Here is a 25,134-nt window from a genome sequence, read left to right as displayed (position 1 = left end):
TGGAAAGCAGTGTGGCGATTCCTCAGGAAATTCGAGATCAACCTACCCCTGGACCCAGCAATACCACTCTTGGAAGATGACTCTCTTTTATGCACATCTGAAAATTTCTGCATCCAAAAGGCTTGGGGAAGGGCAGACAGATGGGGTGGGCGCAGGTGTATGAAGACGGAAGGCGAGTGTGACATTTTAGTCTCTTTTCCGTGCTGACTAAATTTAAACCTTTGCTTTTGAACACTTTCAAAATATTTTAAGGGTGTTGGTTTCCCCTTTGCACTCCTTTTTCGCCGTCATCTCTGGATCCCTTCCTTGGCTGTTCTCTTCAGGGCCTTTTTCTTTTTCTTTTTTTTCCCCCACGTCTTCTGTGTACTGTGAAGTTCCAAGGTTCTGTAGACAAGAACTAACATGAGGAAGAAAACTCTAAGTGTGGTCAGGATCAGGGGGAGCCCTGGTTCTGCCCACAAGTCCCACGTGGCTTCTCTCTTGCTGGGATAGGACACTGAGGAAAAGCCGTCTGAGGAGGAAAGGATTTGTTTGGTGGCACTTCCATATCTCAGCCCACCATTGAGGGAAGTCAAGGCAGGAACTGAAGCAGAACCACAGAGGAATGCTGCCTACTGGCTTACTTTCCATGGCTTACTCAGCTTACCTTCTTACACAGCCAAAGACCATCCGTTTAGGGTGGTAACATCCACAGTGGTCTGAGCCCCCACCTCTCAGTCAATCATCAATCAGAAATGGCCCTACGAATATGCACACAGGTTAATTTTATGTAGGTTAATTTCTCAGTTGAGGTTCCCTTATCCCAGCCAACTCTAGTCTGTGTCATGTTGACAAAGAAGAAATTAGTCATCACACCACACTTCTATCTAGTTTGGTGATGATTACTGTAGCAAGTGTCTGGGATACTCAGGAAAGAAACGTCAGCCTAAAGTCAACTAAGGAGTATACTAAAACTCACATTCTTCTACTGCACCGCGTACCTCCCACCTTCTGGGTTGGTGAGAGTCTACAAAAGCAGACAAAGAACTTCGCATTCCAGAAGTACAGGCATGCATAGCAAAGATGGGTACATGAGCCAGGCACAGTGGCACTCACATCTGGATTTCTTCCATCACTCGGGGTTGAGCAAGAGGATCGCTACTAGTCAGAGGCCAGCCTGGATTCTTTTCTCAGAAAGTGGGGCAGGGGAGGAAGGAGGCAAAGAAGGAAAGGCGGAAGGAAGGGAGGGAAGGAGGAAAGAAAGATTGCTAATGCCAATCCCTTGTCAGAAGTCCAAAAACCAACAGTCACAGTTGAATACTGACGGTCTACACCCTAAATACTCTGACTTTAATTACTCATGTTCAGACACAATGCAATTACTGCTGGGATTTCTGAGACTAAAAGGAACCACTTGGAGCCTGAGACGTGACTCCATTGGTAGAGGGGACGCCTAAAATACCTGAAGCCCTGCATTCAGTCTTTAGCATCACGTAAGTGGTGTGTGTTTGTAACTCCGGCACTTAGACTGTGGAAAGAGGAGGAAGAGAAATGCAAGACATCCTCCAGCGACCTAGCAGGTATGAGACCAGAATGGACTGCATGAGGTCCTGCCACTACCGCAACAAGACCCACTGTGTACCAAGAAAAACATCTAACAATAGATACATACTACCTGCTAATAAAGGATAAAATGAAAACACACCAAACAATTGTAAAAGCAATAGATGACTATTGTTCGGTTATTAAATGGCAGGACATTTTGAAGTGTTCATTTGATCCTTCCCCTTATTCATGCCCTTTCATTTTTCTTCTGTTCGCATCCTGACTCCCAATTCAAGCGCATAATTATATATTTACAGCCTGTAAGTAGCCTTGGAGCAGGAGCAAGACAGAAAGCAGCAGAGGCCTATGAGGTTTGAAATCCTTAGCTTTCCAAGGTCATAAAAATGCCTGGGTATTTAGTAGAAAGGATATGTTCTGGTGCCAATCAGAAATTGTATGTTGGTCAACTATAAAGTAAAAAAAGACATTCCCAAGTAAAGATCCCATCTTCTCCAACAAGGGGCTGAGGAGAGAAGAGACTGAGGTCTGCCAGTTCTGAGAGCAAAGCAAGCCAGGGTCCTGTGCACACTGGTATAGCTTCAAGAACCAGAGAGAAAAGGGCTGCCCACTGAGGTCTAGGAAACAGAGCAAACTTCATGCAAAATTTCCAACTAACTTCAGCAGGAAAAAGTAAGAAAATCAGTTCTTTACATGGGGTTTTAGCTTAGAAACAAAGAGAATGTAATTTGAGCAGACTCTTATGTCAAACAAAAATGGAATGTATTGCGAGTGTGTATGGAAGTTCAGGAAGTCAGAGGCAGTCTGTGAACACCTTCAGGAAGGGGAAGACGAGGTAACCCTGGGAACCTGGTTACAGGACATGCATCTGACAATCAGCTGGAGCAATTTGAGAGCTTGATTTATTGAAATTCTTTGTCCTCCCTGCCTACGGCTGCTGCTCCTAGGCTCTAATAAGTCCCTATTGTCTCATATCCGTCTGTCCCTGCCTACTCTTCCAGCTCATCTCCAATTCTCTTCCTTCCCTGCATCCATAATATCAAGGGACTTCTATTTCCCTGGTGTCCTATTTCACAATCACATCTTTCCTCATACCATTTCCTCTACCTGGAAAGCCTTTCCCTATTCCTGGTCTACCTGGAGATCCAACTTGGCCAGTTCAAACACTTCCCCTTTAAAGATATCCCCGAGGTGACTTCATGGCCTTCATATCCTTTTCCTGTCACACCTAGCAAATCATCCCTGGTTTGCAATTTTATTTGGCTTTGATGTAATTATTTCTACCAGTGTTCATTTCCTTATGGATGTCTGAGCTTTGTGGGGGAGATTTTGAATGCTGGTTGTTGAATAAGTCAATGAACTTTCCCATCAGAAACCAGCGTCCCACAATGAACCACACTGCCTAGGCTCACAGACAGTGGGGGTACAGAATGTTCACCAAAGCAGTTTCTCCCTGACTGGGGTGCTCAGACCATTCATGGGGAAGGACAGTTAATAGGGATACGAAAGAAGTTTTTTTTTTTTAATTAAAATCTCCACCCAATGCTTTTGGATTGTCAAGAGGGTTAAATGAATTACAGACAGAAAGTGCCGAGAATGTTGGGGTGTCGAAATGAACTGCGTGTTAGTTGGCTTGAATATTAGAATAAAATGCAATCTTCATGACCATGATGCTTGATCGTTATTCACAGCTAATTAATTTATAGTATTAGAGTGAACGAGAGGCACAGTGACACGAGGAAGAAGAATCCAGGAGACCATTTGTTTTCCTCATAGTAGGACCCAGGGTCTTTGGTAATGCACTTTCTGGACACAAAAAAAAATTGATTCAAACTGCTGTAACAAGTAATGATCTATAAGGGGGGAAAGTCACCTAATCTGAAGTGACCAGGACGGGAGAAGGAGTTGAGAAGAAGGCAGTCGTGAGAGAAACAACAAGAAACCATTCCTTTAAGTGGAAAAAGGAGCTGTGACCTCTGCTTCCCCAGCCCCAGCCTGAAGAATTGAAACTGATCAACAGTTCCATTTAATTTACAAGGCAGTAGTCCATAGTCTTCCTTCCTGGCATTAGAGTAGCAATGTTAACAGAAACTGATTTTATCAAGGGAAATATGAAAAATTTGTCTCTTCTCCTGTAAGTATATAGTTTAGTTAAAGTTGGTAGCATACAGAATTGGTAGTTTTAGTTTTTTGTTTTTCTTGGTGGCGGCGTTTTTCATTTGTTGGAATGTACTAGCCTCTCACTAAAGTTCATATAATGGGATTTACTGGAAGTTTGGTCTATACACTGTCACTTTTAAAATCTATACATGTTAAAGCTTATTTTTATTGGACCTCATACAACCTAAGCTAAAATGACTTTACAATTCTGATTATCCCAGCACAGAGAAATGGTCCAGAAGCACAGACCAGCTAACCTGGGGTAGCTGCATGGCAGAAACAACAAGAGAGAGCTGCCTCAGCAAGGCAGAAGGAGAGAACTAACTACCAAGTTACCCTCTGACCTCCACACTCATAATGTGACATACAGCTCTCTCTCTCTCTCTCTCTCTGATAAAGATTTGAGTGAACACATGAAATATCTATTTTATGTCCTTTATCAATATGTAAAATGCTTAGATACATTATTTTAGAGAAGGCTAGAAGGTAGCTTTCATACAATCAAATGGTAAACCTAGGCTTATTAGCCTGTGTTTTACACCTCACTCTGAATGATTTGCTTGTATAATCATATTTGGGTATTTGAAAGTTGTTTGATTTCCTAATAAGAAACTGAATCTTGGAGAAAATATGTAATTCTCCTGGCTCTTAACCAATAATTCTGTTATTATACCAGTTAAAGAAATTTTAATATATTACCTTATCTCCATGAGATCACAGAGAGAACTACTTTCTACTTTTCTGTAATTGAGAATACCTAAAATAAGTCCCCAAGGTTTAATTATAGAGATGAGAAATTACACAAAATACATATCTTCTTAATTCTATCAAAACTATATCAAACTACACTATCTACTCAATAGACACAAGGGTTTTAGTAGTTCGACCATAGCAGATATGGCCCTTCCATTCACTGCTGCAAGGTGTGCTCACACACCTGCTTCTCTCGAATGTTCCAAATGGCACCTCAAGTGTTTTGTTTCGGAAAATGGATTTGAGAGCCAAGAGAACGAGCTCCGTGCAAATGTGTGGAACTGTTTCCATCCAATCATTTCCAGTAAGCAAAATGGACCTCAGGCTATGCTAATGGTTAAATCAAAAGGATAATTTACAGCATAAGGTTATAATTTATACTTTAATCTGGGTGTTTCATATATTTGAATTTCCATCTTCCCACTGGATAAATGAAGGTTCTTTCTACCTTAAATCCACCTTGGGGGAATTTTATTAGGGTTCAGATGAAACAGTGGAAGCACTTAGACAATCTCTAGTGTTAGGTGTTAGTTAGCTCTTTGTTTCCTTTAAATAGCTTTGGCTGTCATTTGCATAGATAATGCTGAAGATGATAAAAAAGATAAATGGTTCTTCCAAATATAGCCTTTATTTAGAATTTGTCCAGCTATAGCAACAGCTACAGCAGGTTGATTATCTTAAAAAAAATATGATGAGTAATTGCATTTTACTGAGTTCTGTTCTAGAAATGTTTTCTTCACTGCAAACTGTTTATCTCCAGTGATTTTTTTATATTCTGGTTTCTCCTGAAAAATTCTCCATTTTGACAAGTTTTGATGAAGTCTCTTCACTCTGGACAATTTCTGCAAACCCAAACTGAGTAGCTGATTTTGAGTTTATCCCCTGGAGTTCCTAGAACTGTCCTGATTAAAATTTAAAATGTAATTACAGGTAGCACATTGAGTCAGCCAGTTAGTCAGAGATCTGAGCTTAGTGCATGCCTACTGCCTGAAGCAGATTGCACTAAGTGTTCTGAAGGAGGGCAGGAGTGGGTGGGAGCAGTCACCCACGAAGTGGTTTAAGGATTATTATTAAAACAATATATCATCAAGAGAAAAGTACTCAGGTAGAAACTATATACAAAAGTTAGAGAAATGGAGAGCAAGGAGGACTTCATCCCCGTTTTAAGGATCTCTGTGTGTTTGGTAAACGTGCTTTGAGTCAGAGGATGGAGTTAGCAGCTAGCTAACCAGAATTGGCCATAGAAGTTTTGGAGGATCCAGGAGACAGAGAGACACAGGAAGTAGTAGAAAGGGGCTTACAAAGATTCACGAGCCTTTTGGATCAGTAAAGGGGGGGGGAGGCCACTGATATTTAATAATAGAACAGGATAAACACTTCATCTGGCACCCGATGTGGAACACAAGCTGCTTGCCACTGGCTTTGCTGCTGCCTCACCACCCCTGGTCAGCTGTGTCATTCAGGTGCTTCCCCTCCCCCCCCCCCCGTGCCCTCACTTCCTGCCATGTGTGCTTGTCCAGGACATCCCCACGTGTCTGCTTTTCAGGCAGCTCATTCCTCTCCCCATGAGTTGTGGAGGTTTTTCTGGATCCCTCCCTCCCCAGCCACTGCTGTGACTGCTTGACCACCTTGACACCCATTCATACCCTCAGTCCCTGGCTACACAGGAGCAATTGCTTGTGTCCTCCACCTGGTCTGTGCATGGCAGAGGCAGGCCACTGTGACCCCAGCATCCTTTGCACTAGTTTGGTTGCCTGGCAACCCGCCACCCATGGCACAGTCATGTGTGCCACACACAGCTTTGCTGTCACCATAGGCAGGCACTGCTGTGGACAAAATGAAAAGTCATCAGATTTGGTGAGATGCCTGGGAATGCTTACAAAAGGAATTAAGTTTAATTTAAAAAATCTTTCCCACATTAAAAATGATGTGATGCACAGAGTTAGGATGCCACAACGGATGGTTTGAAATCTGAAAAAATAAATAAAGGAATAAAAGACACAGCTGCGATTGACATAATGTTGATTATACTTATTATCAGTTTGGTAATTCATTTTTATCTTTAAAAAGTGGTTTGATATCTGTGGCAAATGTGAAAAATTGAGTAATAAGATACAAGCCTTAGGAACATCTACCAGTGAAGCTAAGAGAAAAGTATTCTCATGTAGACAAGAGGAATTTAGAGCACAACCTACAACACCATGGCAAAATGAAACTGAAGAGGAGCAGCCCAAGGCTATTAGAAAATCAACCTTAGTTTATCCAGTTACCATACAAGAATGGCCACCAGATGACAGGCACCCACAAGCTATATTGATGGTCACTGGAATCCTATAAAACATTATATTTAAGGAGATTTAATGAAGCAGTCATTTCAAATAGTATTCATTGATCCTTTGTGAAGATGTTAAATTTATGAACAACTTGGAACAGAATTATCCCCCAAGATTGAAAAGATTTAGCTACAGAAATATTGAAAGCTGGTCTTCAGTTACAATAGAAAACGTGGTGAAAAGAGGAAGTAAGTCATAGAACAATGAAATAGTGCTAAAAGTATTGATATTTCCAAAGGCTGGCTTCTCAGTGGAAGTCAGTATGGTGATTTGCATAGACGGTTTGGATTTGATGATTGATTATATCTTAACAGTGGATTTCCAAGTATCATGGTGATATATTCTGAGAAATATTTTTACTAGACAGTTTTATCATTGTGCAAACAACATAGTGTGTACTCATACAAACAGCAGCATATGGCTATCACTTCGCATTGCCCTTTGATTTAATCAAGAAATACGATAAAACATAAAATATATAAAAAAACTGCTACAGCTGTAACATGGCACACGGTTTTACAGGAAAAATATTGCAAATAGGAGTATATAAAGATTAGTAGTGTAGGACAGAAAATATACAAACCAGCAGCATGACATCTGCCAGTAACGTAGTAGTTTTTCATAATCATAATGTAATTTTATATGACTGTCATCATTTGGAGTTTACACCAGCATTACGACAAACATAAATGTGTTCTTCCTCGGCTTTACAATAGCTCCATCACTAGCCAATAGGATTGGGTTCAACTCCGTAACTGGAGACCTGTGGTTGATTGAGACTTCTCACTGTTCGGTATCTGTCTTCTTGGTCTCCATCAATGTATGTGGAAAGCGTCTGGACTTGTGACCTTTTGTTGTTAGTATAAAAAAGCTTCACAGACATGCTTCCACACGGGAAAATGCTATTTGAGAGGCCTAACCCTATGTTTCCAGGGCATGGTCCCTCATATTTGACTCCAGAATAAACTACCTCTCTTTCGTTTTGAGGTGAGAGCTGTTTTTAGGTGAGTACTATCACTTCATACCCCATCCTTCTTCCCTCAGTTTCTTCTTAAATGATTACTGAGTGCTGTTTTTATATGTAAATCAAGGTGGCTGTAAACCCAGCTTTGTGAAGAGTGGTCACTCACTTAACATCAACAAAGCCCCACGTTTGGGCCACAGCACCTCAAAAATCAAACACAATGTCAGATCATATTCTTTTATTCCCCTCAAAATACACCAAGAGGTCTTCATCTTACATAAAACCCAGAATCTTTACAAAGCCCCGACAGGATCTGATCAACTTCAAGCCTCCTCTCTTCTCTCTCCTAATCCTTAGTCCGACTTCCGTGGTCTGTGGCGTTTGAATAGTGGCCAAGGCTGCTGCTATGCGGTGCCCGGAGGTGGCCGTTTCCATCCCCTGGGTGACTCTTCTGTATTATCAGCTTGTCGCAGATTAAAAGCTCTGCTGACGGATTATTGCATACGCGTCTTTACTTCCTAAAATCTCAGATCGACGGCAGAAGAACAATTTGAGAACCATTTAAAGTTGCAATGCTCCTTTCCTCTCTTTTCATCTTCTTTTATCTTGCTGGGTTTTTTTTAATGTCACATACTACTTAGAGCCCACCACACTATTATTTGTGAGCCATTTTGTCTTTTTGTACCAAAGTGTAACTAAATATTGCAAGGAGTGTCACTCAGCCGAGGCTCAGTGAAGGAATCTAGGCACTCCTCTGTGTGTTCGTACAGTTGGGAACAAAACCTGATTTTAAAGCACCAGATTTGATCAAGAACTTCCTTCCCCCGGAAGTAAACACGTTTGACCAGGATCACGGACAGGAGCACTTCCGTTTCCGTACAGAGGCTAACAACATGGCGAAAGCCGGCGACAAGAGTGTGGCTGGCGGGAAGCGAGGCTTGAAGAGGAAAGCCGCCGCCGAAGAGCCTCAGGAGGCTGCGGTGGCGGACGATGGGGCTGCGGAGAGCGGGGCGCAGCCCCGGAAAGCGGCCGCCTTTCCCCCGGGCTTCAGTATCTCGGAGATTAAGAACAAACAGCGGCGACACTTGATGTTCACGCGGTGGAAACAGCAGCAGCGCAAGGTACGCGCGCGGCGGAGGCGCGGGTCACATGGGCGCGCGCTCGTACCGGGGGGGGGGTGTCACACGGGCACGCGCTCGCACGGGGTTGGGGGAGATCGCACGGGCTCCGCACCCCGCCTTTGCCCGGCAAGCCACCAGCGTTGGTTAATTTCTCAGTCTAAACTCCAGATCCCAAACTCGGCTGCTTTCAGGAACTCTCACGGAAGTGATTGTCTGTGAAGTGTCTGCATTTGCTGTCTAGCGCCCTGTGCTCGCTCTGTGCTGGGAGGAAACATAAGCTAAAACATAGACTTGTGAGGCTTGCCCAACATTATAAGGCTTATTTGTGTCTAAATTGCAGTTTGAAAAAACAAAATTCCTGACTGCTGCATATATAAAAACATGATGTTTTAATTTTTTACTTGTTTGTCTTGCCCCATTTCCTTACTGAATCCTTTTGTAAGTGTTAGGCTGGAGTTAGTACAGTGGACTTGTCTCCTAGTTTGGTTTTCAAGTATGAGGGAGGACTGCCCTAGAAGACGTCTTTAAGCTGTGTGGTTGCGTAGGCACTACAAAATTATATGTATGCTTGTCTGTCGTGGGTCAAGCATTTTCTCTCGAAGTCAAGAGACACTGGTGTGTAACAAATAAGTTCCTATTGATCTTAAACGCTTGTATTGGTTATAAAAGAGAAGAATAGTTAGTGGTGATTTTATTGGAAACACCCTGAAAACTCATCTCTTTATTTTTAGTGCTTTCCAGAGTAATCGTTATAACCATGATCTTTAGAATGTAAGCACTGGGGGGGGGGGGATACTTGTTATATGTTTAATTTAATTGGAAGCTTTATAGGAAAATTTAAGGTACTGAAAGTTTAAATGTTCAGACTTAATAGCGATTTGACAAAGCAAGCTCTCTGTTAAGTCCTATTGATTAGACTGCCTGCTTGTGGTTCGGTGATTTAGCTATTAAAGGAAGATCTGGTGGGGGGGGGGATGGTAGTGTATACCTGTGATCAACACTAAGGAAATGGAGGCAAGGGGGCTGTCGTTGGAAGCAAGCCTGGACTACCCAAGCAGACTTTTTAAATGTTTTGTGTGCTTACGTTAAAAGATCACAGTAATTCTCAGACTGTTCCTAGAACTAATTTGTGGTTTCAGTATGAGTTTGCGAGTTAACTGCTGGTTTCTCAATATTGTTTGTTTTTATTCCATTAGGAAAAGTTGGCAGCTAAGAAGAAACTTAAAAAAGAGAGAGAGGCTCTTGGTGATAAGGTAAGTAAGGTTCTTAGCCATGTAATTTGTCTTATATATGAAGTAGTGTTTCCCAATACTACGTTGCTTTCCTTCTCCTAGAACATTTCCGAGTTGAAAATTAACATAGCAAATCCCTTTCTGCTCTTTACCCACCGTAGCAAACTGGTGAAAGCCCATGGCCTGTCCTCAAAGTCAGCCGCTCATGAAACTGTTCAAATTCGCCCTGAACTTTACCTTACTTAGTGTGTTGTGCACAGACAGTAGACACGGTGATCTGTTGTTGGTCAGGAGGCAGAGAAAGCTCTCCCTGGCTTTGGGACCCGGGGACTCCCCACTTCAGGTGTGAGGGTTTAGCTCTTGTGACTTGAAGCTGAAAGAACTGCTCAATACTCCTGCATGGTTGCACAACTAAATTTTTCATTTTTAAAACTTTTACACATATGCTTAGTTTATTAATTTATACTTGCAAAGTTTTTTTGTTTTTCGAGACAGGGTTTCTCTGTAACTTTGAAGCCTGTCATGGAATAGCATTTGTAGACCAGGCTGGCCTTGAGCTCACAGAGATCCACCTGTCTCTGCCTCCTGAGGGCTGGGATTAAAGGCGTGCGCCACCACCACCTGGCTATACTTTTAAAATTTTAACGCATGAGAATAAGGATTCCCGAGGAAGACAAAAATGTTCAGACTACACAAACTAAACCTCCTACTTGCGCTGTCCAAATAGCATCAGTTCAGATCATATGGAATCATCAACGTTAGGCTATTTTGACCTTCAGCGTTCTAAAATATCATGTAATATTAGTATCTCCGAAAGTCCCATAATCTGCTAATTGCAGCAGATCGGTGTGCTAATCAATCTTTAACATTATCACTGGCCCTGGGCTGGGGGTGTAGTTTAATAGGCTTTCAATTGGAGTACACAACACCCTTCCTAAAAACACAACAAAATCAGTTGTTGTGTTTGAAAGATGACTTCTTTGAATTATCTTCGAAGATTACATAAGGGCCAGCAAGATAACTCAGTAAGGTAAAGGCTCTTGCTGCCCAGCGTGGCAAATTGAGGTGGAAGAAGAGAACCGCTCCCACAAACTGCACATCTTAAACACATATATACCCAATGTCCTAAATGATTTGTTAGCTTATATTTCCTTGATATCCCTGCATGGTGTCCATGTACTTTGAAGTACTTTTAGTATTATCTCATGATTGTGTTTTCCTTGGCGGTTTGTTGATACCATTTCTTGAGCTAAGCGGCATGATAATTCTGCAGTATCGGGTCATGTAATGTGCGGGGTGTTAGCCATTACCCTACTGCTGGACATTTGCTGTATTGATGTCTATTTCCATTACGAACGGCCACCCCTACAGACCTTTTATTCTTGTCATAAATCCCCCAGTCACATTTCCCAGTAGATCTCAGGAAAATAGAAACAGCCCCTGGATTTGTGCCTTTGTGATTTTTTTTTTCCATTCTGTTGATTTCCTATTTACTGTTAGATATTTTTCTTAGAGAGGGATTGTGATTTCTGCTACTTCTGCCTATTTTGAGTTGCTCGACTCTGTATCTACCATGCCTATGTCTCTTCGGATTGTAAAAAGGTAGCATTATTGCTCCATTTTCGTTCAAGGATTTATGGAACTGTGGTTGTGGTTTGAAATGAGGAAGATTGTTTGGAGGTCACTTGAAGACTTTGTTTCCCAACGGTAATGTGAAGTAGTTCATAAAATGCTTCTAAACCTTGGCACTCCCCATCTTCCTTAGGCTCCACCGAAGGCTATTCCCAAGACCATTGACAACCAACGAGTCTACGATGAAACCACAGTAGACCCCAATGATGAAGAGGTAATGTCAGACATCTGAATGCTCACCCTTGGTGTGTGGTGGCTGTAAGTGCCGGCTACCCCCTTCTTCCCTGCCTCCTTGTCCCTTACCCCTCCCTCTCTTTGAAATTTGGCTCTCCCAGAACATTTGGGATGGCAGCACATCATGCCAGCACGGGGCCCTCGTTCATCACTTCACTGAAATCTTTCTTAAATACTGAAAATATATTTTAGTAAGTTTTGTGATCTTTTCCATACTGGTTTTGCTTGTAAGACTTGTTAGAGCTGCTCCTGTCTTGTGTTTTCTTAGGACACATGCATCTCTAACTCTTGCTCTGTTTGCTGGTTTGTGAAATCCAGTTTCTCTCACCATAGCATACCTAAACTGGCTACTAATAATTTATCTAATAATTATTACAATTATTCATTGTACATTTTTGATAGTTATTTCTCCAATGATAGATTTATCTCTTTATTTATCCTACCTTTGTGCTGACTGGAACTTCTGATACATTGTTGAGTAAACAGAAGGCAGTGATGGTGTCCTTGTCTTGCTCCTGATTTGAAAGAATACTGCCATTCAGCCTCCTCAGTGTTTACGTCATCGGTGTAGGTTTTTTGTATGCTTTAAAGAAATCCCATTTGTGCTTTGTTTTGTCATGAATGAGTATAGAGTTCTTCCTCTGAAAATATTGAGATACTCTGTATTTCTTCCCCATGTTACCTTTATGCATCCATGGGTTTTCTGATGTTAAAAATTAGTATCTTGCATTCTTGGGATAGCCCATCCTGGTATCATGCTGTCTTTTTATTTTACAGTTTTGGGTTGTTGTTACTTGCTTAGAATTGATATCTTTATTTGAGCTCATGCATTAAACTATGGTAATGTCTCATTAACTCTCCTAGTACTCACTTTTTTAAAAATTAAAACTTCACTGTAAATATTGTGTAGATTAAAAATCATCACCCAGCGAGAAGAGCCAGACCCATAGTCTATATTCTAAGAAAACCCATAGTTTAGTGTAACATTCTCTTTTCACTAGGTTTTGTCAGGCAGCTTCTTTGTGTTCTTTTCAGTAAAGTAGTTTAATTTCTTTAATCTTCTCTACTGGATTCTGTGTTTCACTTCTGTCTCCCTTGTTTCCTCCTCCTTTCACTGAGCTTCTTCTATTTTTATTTTATCAGTTTGCTCTTTGTTTGCTATGAACAACAGAACTCCCTTTGAGTATCATTTGTGTAAATCCTACAAGTTTTAAAATGTGCTACTTTCACTATTACTTACATCAAAGTTTCTCTTTTAGTGGAATAATTGTTGATTGCTCACAATTTGTTAGGGTTTTTTTGGTTAAATTTAATTGGCATGTTTATTTATGAGTTTATAATTTAGTGCATATATACCATTCCTGATGATTAAATTATAATACATTTATGTCTCATTATCATTTCTGTGTTGTGAGAACTTTCAAACGTCTCCAGTTTTTGTTTGTTTTGTTTTTAAGACAGGGCTTCTCTGTGTAGCCCTGGCTGTCCAGAAACTCACTCTGTAGACCTGGTTGGCCTTGAACTCACAGAGATCTGCCTGCCTCTCCTGAGTGCTGGGAATATATGATAAATGGCTTTAGACTCTAATGATCTCACTCTGCTCTATGTATATTTTACAGAATTAATTTCTCCTTTCTTTAGGATTCATCCTCTGTGTCTTTCATGAGTTCCCCAGTCTTCGGTTCACGTGCTGTCTCAGGCTGTATTTGGTGCCTCTGCCAGCCTGGAGCTTCCTAAGGAGGATGGCTAGTTTTAGACTTCTAATACAGTGTTTGAAGCTCTGGTTTCCCATGGTTGCTTTAACATGGTCCATACATTTTGACAGCTTGTTGCTTTTGTTCTTTATTTAAGAGGTTTGTTTTCTTTTGTGTGGCGCTGGGGATGGAACCCAGGCCCTGTGTATGCTAGGCAGCCACACTTTCCAGCCCAAGAGATTTTCTGATTTCCCTTTTAATTGACTTCAGCTCATTGATTATTGTGTATGTTAATTTATAGGAATTTGAAATCTTCTAGTTTTCCTTCTCATGGGTGATTTCTGTTAATTCAATCTTGCTTGCTTAACAGACTTCCTTTCAGTTAGAGGCTTTAAGCCCTAGCCTGTGGTCTGTTCTGAGGATTGTTGTGTTGCCCTTGGAAAACCTGGGTTTCCTATTGTTTTAGGAGGGATTATTGTGTTGGTTGATAGGCTGCTCCTATCTTACACTCTGTGTGTGAATTTACTTGTCCCTGGGGAAGAATATAGATACTCTCCCTCTCAGCTGCTTCTCCATGACTGAGTTTTACTCCCAGTTTCAGTTCTTCTGTTAGGGACATGCGTTTACAGTTATGTTGCTCTGTGTAATTACTTGTGTGCATGTAATTACGTTCTTATGGGGCAGCGCTTCTTAGTGTCTGTTTTGTGCTGTGGAGCCGGGTAAACTCCTGGGGATGCTCTCCACAGTATGCTTTTCTTTTTTTTGCTTTGAAGTTATTCATGGACTTGAATTTAATATGTATCACTTTTCAAGAGCATATGGTTGGATATTGCTTCTTTGGTCAGCCTGAAATTAGTACTTTGTCAGTTATAAACATAGCTAGACTTCTACATCCTCCCCCCCTCCCCCGTCCCCACCTGTATTGTCTCAGTTCTTCCTTGGTTATTTTCTTTGATGTTGATTTTTGAGTGTGCTGTTTTAATTGTTTTGGTAGTTGCCCTTAGACTTGAAACATACATGAGCTCTAAGAGCTTAATTCTTGGTACTGGAGGGAAACAAACAAAAGGCACCATGCATCTTTAATCATCCAGGTCTGGTGTGAAGCTGCGTAATCCAGCTAAGCCATGGAGTGTTGAAATAAGAGCGGCGGGGCTGCGTCCCCCTGCGTCCCCAGCACCCTGCCGCCCGCATGGCTAGCTTAGCTTATGACCCGAAATAATTACACGGAAACTGTATTCTTTTAATTACTGCCTGACCCATTAGTTTCAGCCTCTTATTGGCTAGCTCTTACATATTGATCTAACCCATTTCTATTATTCTTTGTAGTCCACAAGCTGGCTTACCAGGAATGATCTTAACCTGCATCTGTCTGCAGTGGGACAATCATGGCGACTCCCTGACTCAGCTTCTTTCTCCCAGCATCCTGTTCTGTTTTCTCCGCCTACCTAAGGGTTGGCTATGAAATGGGCCTAGGCAGTTTCTTTATTAATAAGAAATCATTCCCACATCAATGGAGAGGTGCTGTTGGCCATGTACTGCATGTTGTCTGTGTACCAGCTAGAGTCAGAGTTACTACATGAATTCATCCGGAGCTTTTCAAAGGAATGAGAATATCTTCATGTAGTTCAGCCTTCTATGCACACACAGCCTTACCATGTTAGCACCTGTTTCCTAGGTCCTCTAGGTCTGCCTTCCCATCTAGTATAGCTCCTTTCAGTTGAAGGTTTCCCTTTTGTCCTCGTGGCGGATTTACTAGCTGCTGATTACCCCCGTTGTTTACTGAAGAGACATTTTGCACTTTGAACATTCTCTGCAGCACCGTGCTGATCGTCATGTCTCATTGCTCCAAGTGTCCTGTGATTTTAACAGCTTGGCTCTAAATGCTCATTATTGTTGCTGTTTATAGCCCGCTCGGGATTTGCTGAGCTTCTTGAATAAGTGTTAGTATTTTCATCAAGTTTGTCTTTTTAGCTGTGATTTCTTCAAATACTTTTTCTACCGTTCTCAGACTGTTGAAGTGTTTGAGATGTGCTGTAATTTCCCCAGTTTTACATTTCCAGGACAGTTTTCTCCGTTCTCCATACTGGGCCAGGTCGGTATCTGTTCGTGACTTTTCAGTCCACTGATTCTCCTGTGTCCGTGTTTTCTTTAAATCGTAGAACACATTACTTAGAGCTGCTTTGCCATCTGCCAATTTTCACATGTCAGCCCACTCATATCTGCTAATCATCTCCCCTAATTTATCACACTTCCTTTTCTACCGAGTTTTGGCTGAAAGTTATTTTTACATAACATAGTATTGTAGTTTTGACTGAATGTTACTTAATTAGTTTATTTTGGCTTTTAGTTAGTTAATTAGTTAGTTGACAGGATCTTCCTATGTAGTCCAGGCTACCCTGGAACTCCCTGTGTAGCCTAGCCTGACTCCAAGCTCGTAGCAGTCCTGCTCAGCCTGCCTGGGATAACAGGAATGAGCTACTGTGTTCAGCTCTGGTTTATCCTTTAAGGGCTGTTTTGTTGTTTCTGTAACTTGCCTGGACTTTAAAGTGTGAAATCATTCTCTTCTCGGCAATGGCATGATGTCTGCTCAATTCTTGTTGTTTTGTCTGTCACCTGCCTCGCTACTGACTGCCCCTGTTTTTATTACATACCTTATGTCAGTCAGAGACTAGGCAAGTCCAGTTGAACCCCTGGAGCCCCTCAGACCTGCACCTCTCTCTGTCTGGGCTGTGCATGTGTGGAGGAATGCCTTCCGCGCTCCACCCGTCCCCGTCTCCCTGCCTTCCACATTCAGTGCTTCTCAGGGTTTGTGGTGACAGCATCTTAAGTACACCTACAACTCCTACTTCAGAGCATCACCTTTAAGTTTCTAGCTCTCCGTACTTACCTTCAGTTAGGTCTGCAACCCTGGTTTGACAAAGCTTCATGTTTTCACATTTTCCCCATGATTCTTGTCTTCTGCTCGATGCTGCTCCCGTCCTGGAAGTTGGTCTTGCTGTTTTCATCCACCAGCATGAACAGGACTAGCATTAGTCAGGCCTGGTATTCTTGCCCATGTCTGTAGCCACTGTGCAATACACACATCTTAGCATTTTGATAGCTACCCAGTTGATGTGAGTCAGCCACTTCATGTCACTATTGATGTCACCTCCTCCTGCACCTATCAGCTAACAGTTGGTGGAACAACATTTTAAAATCCAGCCTCAGTGAACTATCTGATACAAAATAATCTGTCCTCTGTTTTCAGGTGGCTTATGATGAAGCTACAGATGAATTTTCTTCCTACTTCAACAGGCAGACATCTCCTAAGATTCTCATCACGACATCGGATAGACCTCATGGGGTAAACACATTGATTAGTGTAGTCCATGAGTTCTTATGTCGTATGTAAAATGCTCTACTCAGAAAAGTGAAATGGCTAATTGCCTTTGATAATGACAGTGAATAAGTGAAGGGAGACAGCTGTTGATATGATGTGGGTTACTGAGCACAGTTCTTCAGGGTAGTTTGACAACTCTTAGCATCATGCCTGAATAACTCCTTGTTATGAAGTGCTATCATTATGGGATGTTTAGCAACATCCCCAGCCTCTGTCCATTACAAGCCAGCAGTATCTCTACCCCCTGCGCCAGTCCTAGCCACAAAATGTCTGTAGACATTGCCATGTCTCTGTCTCCATGTTGTGGGAAACCTGGCTTTGGGGTAAATGGCCTTTGACACAGGAGACATTGCTCCGCCTTCATCCTTCCTCTGTCTTCTCCCAGAGAACAGTACGGCTCTGCGAGCAGCTCTCCACAGTTATACCAGAGTCACACGTGTATTACAGAAGAGGACTGGCTCTGAAGAAAATCATTCCACAGTGCATTGCAAGAGATTTCACAGACCTGATCGTTATTAATGAAGATCGTAAAACACCGAGTATCCTTTGGGTTTGTTTGTAAGGGAATTTTTCTGGCCCTTTTCTCGCCTATTTTTAAACATATTTGAAGGACTAGGGAAAGGATTCCTATCAGTTTTAGAATGGACATTTTTTTCCATAGCATTACATCTATTCAAGGTGCTGTAAGATGGGTGTTTGTTTGTTTGTTTTTTGTTTTTCGAGACAGGGTTTCTCTGTAGTTTTGGTGCCCGTCCCAGAACTAGCTCCTGTAGAACAGGCTGGCCTTGAACTCCCAGAGATCCGCCTGCCTCTGCCTCCCTAGTGCTGGGATTAAAGGCGTGCGCCACCACCACCCGGCTTGTAAGATGGTTTTTAATTCATGAAGACATTTATCAGACAAGTGTCACAGTTAAAACACTGCTATAGTGTAAAAGGAGACTGCACATTGGTTTTCCAGCTGCCCAGACACTAATAATCACAAAGAATCTATATTAATTATAACACTGCTTGGCCAATGGCTTAGGTATACTTTTGCCTAGCTCTTGTATCTTAAATTAACCTATTTTTATCAATCTGTGTATCGCCACAAGGCTGTTGCATACCAGAAAGGTTTTGGCAGCTACATGGCATCCCTATGACTCTGCTTACTCTCTCTCTATATCTCTGTTCAGATTTCCCACCTGGTTTTACTCTGCTAAGCCATAGACCAAAATAACTTCTTTATTAACCAATGGTAGTAAAACATATTCACACATACAGAAGGGATGGGGAATATTCCACATCATCCACCCTTTTTCTGTCTAAATAAAAAGGGAGGTTTTAACAAAATAGGTATTAAGCAAGAATTACAGTTACAATTTTTTTTGAGTCTGAAGTTTTATATCTAATTTATTTTTTTATTATAACTAAGGAAAACTATAACTATTTGTCTTTAACTCTTAAAGACCCCAGAAGGATATAATATTATTTAAGTAAACAAGAAATACATTATAAGAAACTTTTAAAACTCTAGATTTGACAGAGACATCTTGCTGTCAGTCACCCAGAGAACCCAAAGTTCTGTAACACTGGGGCATCCATCTTCAGCCTATAGGCCCGTAGTAACTGACAGACTTTTTAGTGAAACAGGAAATTTTAAAATCTGTTTTGTCTTATACTGGCAAAGTTTGTCAGTTTGTGTGTGTGTGTGTGTGTTTTGTGCGTACATGTGTGTGTGTGTGTGTTTTGTGTGCACGTGTGTGTGTGTGTGTGTGTGTGTGTGTGTGTGTGTGTGTGTGCTCTGTAGAATTTCTAGCAGTTTTCTCTATAAAGCAGGAACCTGAAGGACCATCCTGTCCTTTGGGAAGTCTAGCAGTCACTTTTCTGTGGGTCCTGCATGTCCTGTTTATACAGCACGCCATCAAACAGTCCAGGCAAGAGCAGTTTCTTGCACAAATGCCATTGAAGGCAAATTTGATAACAAGTTTTTTTTTAATGTTCATCAACCTTTTTGAAGTATTGGTGCTGCCAAAAAGTAGACATGTCTCACTGTCAAGAAAAGTTTAAGTTTTTAAAACATTTTAAATGCCATATTTTGTAGGTCGTTGAAGTTTTGGATTATCTATTTAACTGAAATTTATCTCTGTATATCTAAACAACCTAACTAACATGACAAGTTTGACTATTAATTTGTATTTTTTAATTATGCATTGCATTTTTAAATGAGAAAAAGAGCAGAAATACATATTACAGAGTATAACAAATCAGCCTTAAATTTGTATCAATAGACCAAGATCTATACCAATGCGAAGTGTTTATATCATATCTCCCTTTAAATGAAAACAAACATTTATAAATAATCATTTTGGGAATTTGAGAGTAGTTTTTAACTGCTTCCTGCTGTTTGTTGGGTGAAGTATTCTTAGGGATCATGGAGACCTTTCGGTGGGGGTAGGGAGGATGTTTCATTAAACCACATTAGCTTGGAAGGAATCCACAGGTTCTCATCTTATGTGGAAATAAAAACAGAACCTCTTTTCCAAAGTAACATATCCTTAGACTCCGATTTTGAAGTTAAGATATCTTTTTGCTGGTTTAACTTAGCAGTCCCCAGAACTAAATGTTTCTCTGCAGTCAGAAAATTTAAAGAAAACACAATGCTATACATAATTCAAACTCTGTATGTATATTTTATCTTTATGTGCTGTATTTATTTTACTCCTCTGATCTGTGACTCTACTCTTTTATATTACTTTTACTGTCTCTTTTGTTTTATTTTTTTAACTATTTTTTTTAATATCTGTTTATACTTTCTCCCAAGCTTTTTTAAACATACTGTGACCCGTTTAAAGGTTTGTTTCTGTCTGAATCTGTCTTTATTGAGTATTTGTAATGATATTCTGACCAGGAGTGCCTTTATTTTTTTTAATGTTAAGTGTGCGTGGCTAGGATCAGCTCCACCTGCTGACTCTGCTCTGTAGAGCATGGTGGAGGTTTGTTCACCACCTCCACGACCGAGCTCACCACCCCAGCTCCAGGGAAGCAGAGGGTCTAGGTTGCCATTAAGCAACTTGTAGCACTTTGCTCACAAACCCTAAGTGCTCTTAGCCCGACCTCCTGAAAGATCCAGAGCCACTCACTCTGCCAGTGCCAACCAGGAAGCCACTCTTTAAAGGGCCCGCACCTCTGCTTGTGGCTCACAGCAGAGTCTATTTGGAAAAAAAAATGCAACTACCAAGAAGCTATGCTTCCTCCCTTTTTTGTGAGTCTAGAAGCCCTCTTTTTTTTTTTTTTAAGCTTTTTTAGTCTTATATGGATCCATGCCCCACATTGTTCACCATTTTGTAAAAGGAGATTGCGTGTTGGTTTTCTGTCTGCCCAGGTCCAAATAATCAAACAGAAACTATATTAATTATAGCACTGTTTGGCCAACGGTATAGGTGTATTTTTACGTGGCTCTTATATCTTAAATTAACCCATTTTTATTAACCTGTGTATTGCCTTGAGGCTGTGGCCTACCAGAAAGGTTTCAGCTGCTTCTGTTTCCTTCAGTAGCTACACGTCGTCTCTTTGACTCCGCCTACTCTCTATAGATCCTTGTTTGGATTTCCTGCCTGGCTTTACTCTCCTAAGCCATTTATTAACCATTGGTAATAAAACATATTCACAGCATACAGAGAGGAATCCCACACACATGATATAAACAGCAGTCAGCCTGCCATAGTGAATTCCAGCAAAAAGTCCTGTTAACTAACAGCACTGTTCCAGCAACATGAGGGGAGGGGGACTTAATGAGGGACACTTGAGCCAGGTCTGATGAATGAGCTGGAGCAGACAGTGGGAAAGGAGGCGGCATGAGAGCGCTGGCCCGGCTGACACCATGTGTTTGGTATAACTTCATCCTAGGTTGTAGGAAGTGTGTTGTTGTGAGGTAGGGTGGATCACGCCATGTGCTTGGTGGTGGTGTGGGTGTCAGCAACAGTGAAGCGTTCCCTGTGTCTCACATCTGTCCTACTGTCTCCTGACCCCAAGGTGTTTCTGTTGACGAAAGGATGTAAAATATATCTAGATTTCTTTTTGTACTTGCTATTATTTCTTGAATAGTACCTATAATTTTAGTATTTAGATGACCAGTTGGGTGAGTCAGATTAGTAAAGAATTTATAAAAATAGCAATAGGACTTTCCTTTCTGCCACAAGACAGCACATTCTTTTTTATACCAGTGAACACTCACTGTTCTAATACAATGTATTTTTTAAATCCATTTTTCACAGCTTTCATTGTTTTTATATAACTTAAGTGTATTATTTTGTTCACCTGTATTAGTTTTCCAGAAACCAAAATAGACAAACTAGTTCTTTAACCTGGCACTTGTTGACTAGATTATTATTTGGTTTGACTAGATAATTGTAATTTTTATGCCTAGTTATTAGAGAAAAGAACAATTTTTACAGTGATTGCTGCCTTTAAATAAAATGGCAAGGTCTGTTTTGGTTGTAGCAGTTAAGTTGTAATCATTTAAAGCTGCTAAAACAAGCATTCACCAATTTAATGTTTTCTCTTTGCTTTAATATTTCATATAGGTACACAAATGACAGCATTTCTAGCTTTTGGAAAGCCTGCATTGTTTTGACAAAATAAGTCTTTTTATCTGAAACATTCTTTTTTTTTTTTTTTTTTTGCCATTTAACCTTTACCTTATGGGACGTGATTTCAGCCCCTTTTCTTCATTAATGAAACAGGCCACAGTGACTGTTTTCCATTATTTATGTTAGTTTAACAATACAACTTACGTGTGTACCCAACAAACAAAACCACTTTATTTGGGAGCTATGAAACAGGAATCTTTGCTTTTGACACAAGCCACAATTTAATAGGATTGTTCTAGATAGGATTGTTCTAGATAAAACTTTACAAAGGTTGAAGAAAATTGTTTTATATCTACTGGTCTCCTTAATTTTCATGGTTTCGTGAATGTTCAAGCAGCAAGAAAGTACTTGGCTATACTTGATGAAGTTGAACCTGGAGTGAATCTTTAAATAGACGAACTCAATATTTGCCATTAGCCTGTTTAAAAGTAAACAGAAACCAGTTCTAATACACTGGAGTTAACAGAAGTTGGGGGAAAGGCATTTCCTGACTCCTAACTGCCATTTTAAGTGAGGAGCACTATGGTAAGTTAATTCTAACTGTAAGGATTTGCAGCAGTCCTTAATGGAGAAGCGAAATACTGCATGTGTTTGAAATAACTGGGGCAAAATGGCTTCTTTACATGTCGTAGATAAGATTGTATGAGGAACCACTTGGGAAAACTGGATACAAAAGATGAGGTTTGTATCTGCATTTCTGTCAGGCTAATGCCTTCGTTCTGAACCTGAGTCAGTGATGACAGATGGCAGGAAGCTCGTACTGCTGTTGACTGTGATGACAGCTTCCAGTTGTCATTAGAGAATCTGGGGAGGTGAAATGACCCAGCTAAATCCCATGTGGCTTATTACTTAAGAGAACCTAGGGCCAAATCCAAACGTGATTATCAGCGATGTCAGAAAATGTAGTCAAAGTAGAAAGCACCAACTGTTACTTACTTTAATGACCTGGGTGGAAATATCAAGTCAGGAGGAAGTGAAGGTAGAGGGGGAAACGTTAAGTGAGCAGCGGGGCTGCTGCGCGGAGGCTGAGAACTAATGGTGGCAGTGGGGACAGAATTGTTCTGTAAATCTCATATTGTGTGCACATAGATGTGCAGTGGTTTTGGTTAGGGCATAGTCTTAGTTTTCTACTGCTGTGACAAACCACCATGACCAAAGCAACTTCTAAACGAAAGCATTTAATTAGGGGACAGCTCACGGCTTCCGAGAGTGGGTCCATGCCCATCATGGCAGGGAGCATGGCAGCAGGCATGGTGCTGGAAAAGGAGCTGAGAACTTACATCCTGTCTACAAGTTGGAGAGGGAGAAAGAAGACAGAGACAGAGCAGACAGAGCCTGGAGAGGGTTTTTGAAGTCTCAAAGCTCACCCCAATGACAAACCTCGAAGGCCACACCTCTAACCCCTTGCTAAAGTCCTCGAACAATTCACATATATGAGCCAGTGGGGACTGTTCTCATTCAGACCCCACATTCTAAGGTTGCTTGAAGGCAATAGAAAAGTAAGATGACATGTCTAAGGATGAAGCTTTTTTTCCCCAAGATTTATTTATTATGAATAAATTTGCATGTATACCTGCAGACCAGAAGAGGGCACCAGATCTCATTACAGATGGTGGTACCCTGTGTGTGCTTTGAACTGAACTCAGGTCCTCTGGAAGAATAGTCAGTGCTTTAACTGCTTAGCCATCTCTCCAGCCTGGTTAATGCTTTAAAAAAAAAAAAAAAATGGGTGTAATATAGCTTCTCCTGGCTGCCTTTAATCCAGCCATTTTCAACCTGTGTTTCATGACCCCTTTGGTAGGGGGTGAATGAACCTTTCACAGGGGTCGCCTAAGACCATCAGAAAACTCAGATATTTACATTATGATTCATAAAAATAGCAAAATTACAGTTTTGAGGTAACAATGAAATAATTTTCTGGTTGGGGTCACCACAACACAAAGAATCATATTAAAGGGTCTCATCATTAGGAAAGCTGAGAACCATTGCTTTACTCAGTAAAGACAGCAGCCGAAGGGTTCAAATTTCAGGCTGCAGTATAAGTACTTTTTTTTAATTTTGAAATTGGGTTAAAGTTGTCCAGGCACAGGCCTTGAAACTTTATCCCTCTTGCTTAAGTCTCTAGGCAGCTGGCCTGCTGGCCTGGGCCATCAATCCTAGTTTTTCACTTTTTGATGCCCCCGTCACCCTTAAACTAAAAGCTGTTATTAACTGAACACTCTTATCAACCACTGCCTGTGTTTTGTCTGCTTGTTCCTAACTTATTCATTGTTAGAGTACCTTTGTGCTGCAAAACCTTGAATGCTAGTCCCTTACTGCAGCTGGGACTCTGGTGCTTTTGGCTGCTGTACTTGCTGATAGGTAGGTCTCATATTTAATCTGTAGTTTACAATATCTAGCACTCTGTTCATGCTAGACTAAACTGGATTATAAAGGTTGATTTTAATTTCTCATTAACCCAAAAAGTTTAAAAAAAAAAAAACACACCAGTTTTGCCAGGCGGTGGTGATGCGTGCCTTTAATCCCAGCACTCGGGAGGCAGAGATAGGCAGCCCTCTGTGAGTTCTAGGCCTGCGTGGTCTACAGAGTGAGTTCCAGGACAGGCTCCACAGCTAGAGAAACCCTGTCTCAAAAAACCAAAAAAATAAAAAATAAAAAAAAAAAAGAAATAGCAGTTTTGATTTTGATTGAATTTGCAATCCTGAGATGATATTCTTACCATGTCCTCATCTTACAAACAGGACATACAGTGGAGGTGAACTTACATACCAGTAGCATTGAATCCCAGCTTTTTCCTTCTTGAGTAGTGGTCATTGGAGATTTTTGTTGTATTCTTTGACTTTGAAAGCCCTTGGTACCCTATTGAGAATGATGGTATTTAACTGTAAAAATAAAAAAGTAAGACTCTTCTAGATTAAATTGTAAGATTTAATGTGGTTTGACTTTGGTTTGGTAGGAAAAATTCAGTTAACCCAGAAGAACAAATACATCCATCTACTAATTTCTAGGCACCCTCAAACATATGGAAGACAGCTTATTTATGCAATCTAGGGCTCATATAGTCTGGTGTGTTTCTTAACCTTTATAAACAGATGGCCTTATTTTGAGTCACTTGCCAAATGGTCCAACTGCTCATTTTAAAATGAGTAGTGTTCGTCTTCGTAAAGAAATTAAGGTGAGTTTTATGTATTCCTTGATCAATATTGGTCTCAGGTTATCAGTAGATTCTTAAAGATTTAATTGATGTTAATTGTTTGACCTTCGGATGACAGCAGGTTGTTGAGAGGCCATAAACAGTTCTGACAGTAGCAGTGTCCTCTTACTATGAGTGTTGATTTTCTTTTTTTTTTTTTATCATATCGTCTATGGCTAGCTAATTTTTTTTACATTTATTTATTTATTAAAGATTTCTGTCTCTTCCCCGCCACCTCCTCCCATTTCCCTTCCCCTCCCCCAATTAAG

At 40.9% G+C, this 25,134-nt stretch overlaps 1 protein-coding gene across 2 annotated transcripts in view; it reads left to right on the top strand.

Annotated features, from left to right (window-relative positions):
- Positions 1 to 8,621: 8,621 nt before the first annotated feature.
- Rpf1 (ribosome production factor 1 homolog) overlaps positions 8,622 to 25,134 on the top strand; it is a 19,399-nt gene continuing 2,886 nt past the window's right edge. For both annotated transcript variants that reach the window (XR_003377857.1, XM_005357411.3), the window contains exons 1-6: positions 8,622 to 8,873; positions 10,070 to 10,126; positions 11,871 to 11,951; positions 16,913 to 17,008; positions 17,430 to 17,583; positions 24,765 to 24,847. Coding sequence is in view for 1 of the 2 variants with exons in the window: in XM_005357411.3 (XP_005357468.1) it covers positions 8,646 to 8,873; positions 10,070 to 10,126; positions 11,871 to 11,951; positions 16,913 to 17,008; positions 17,430 to 17,583; positions 24,765 to 24,847 (699 nt within the window). In the remaining variant the exon portion in view is untranslated. The remainder of the gene's footprint in view (positions 8,874 to 10,069; positions 10,127 to 11,870; positions 11,952 to 16,912; positions 17,009 to 17,429; positions 17,584 to 24,764; positions 24,848 to 25,134) is intronic.

This window comes from Microtus ochrogaster, chromosome 21 (assembly GCF_000317375.1).
Source record: "Microtus ochrogaster isolate Prairie Vole_2 chromosome 21, MicOch1.0, whole genome shotgun sequence".
In the NCBI taxonomy this organism is placed as follows: domain Eukaryota; kingdom Metazoa; phylum Chordata; class Mammalia; order Rodentia; family Cricetidae; genus Microtus; species Microtus ochrogaster.
Note: the sequence above shows the minus strand (reverse complement) of the source record. Positions and strands in the feature narration are given on the sequence as shown.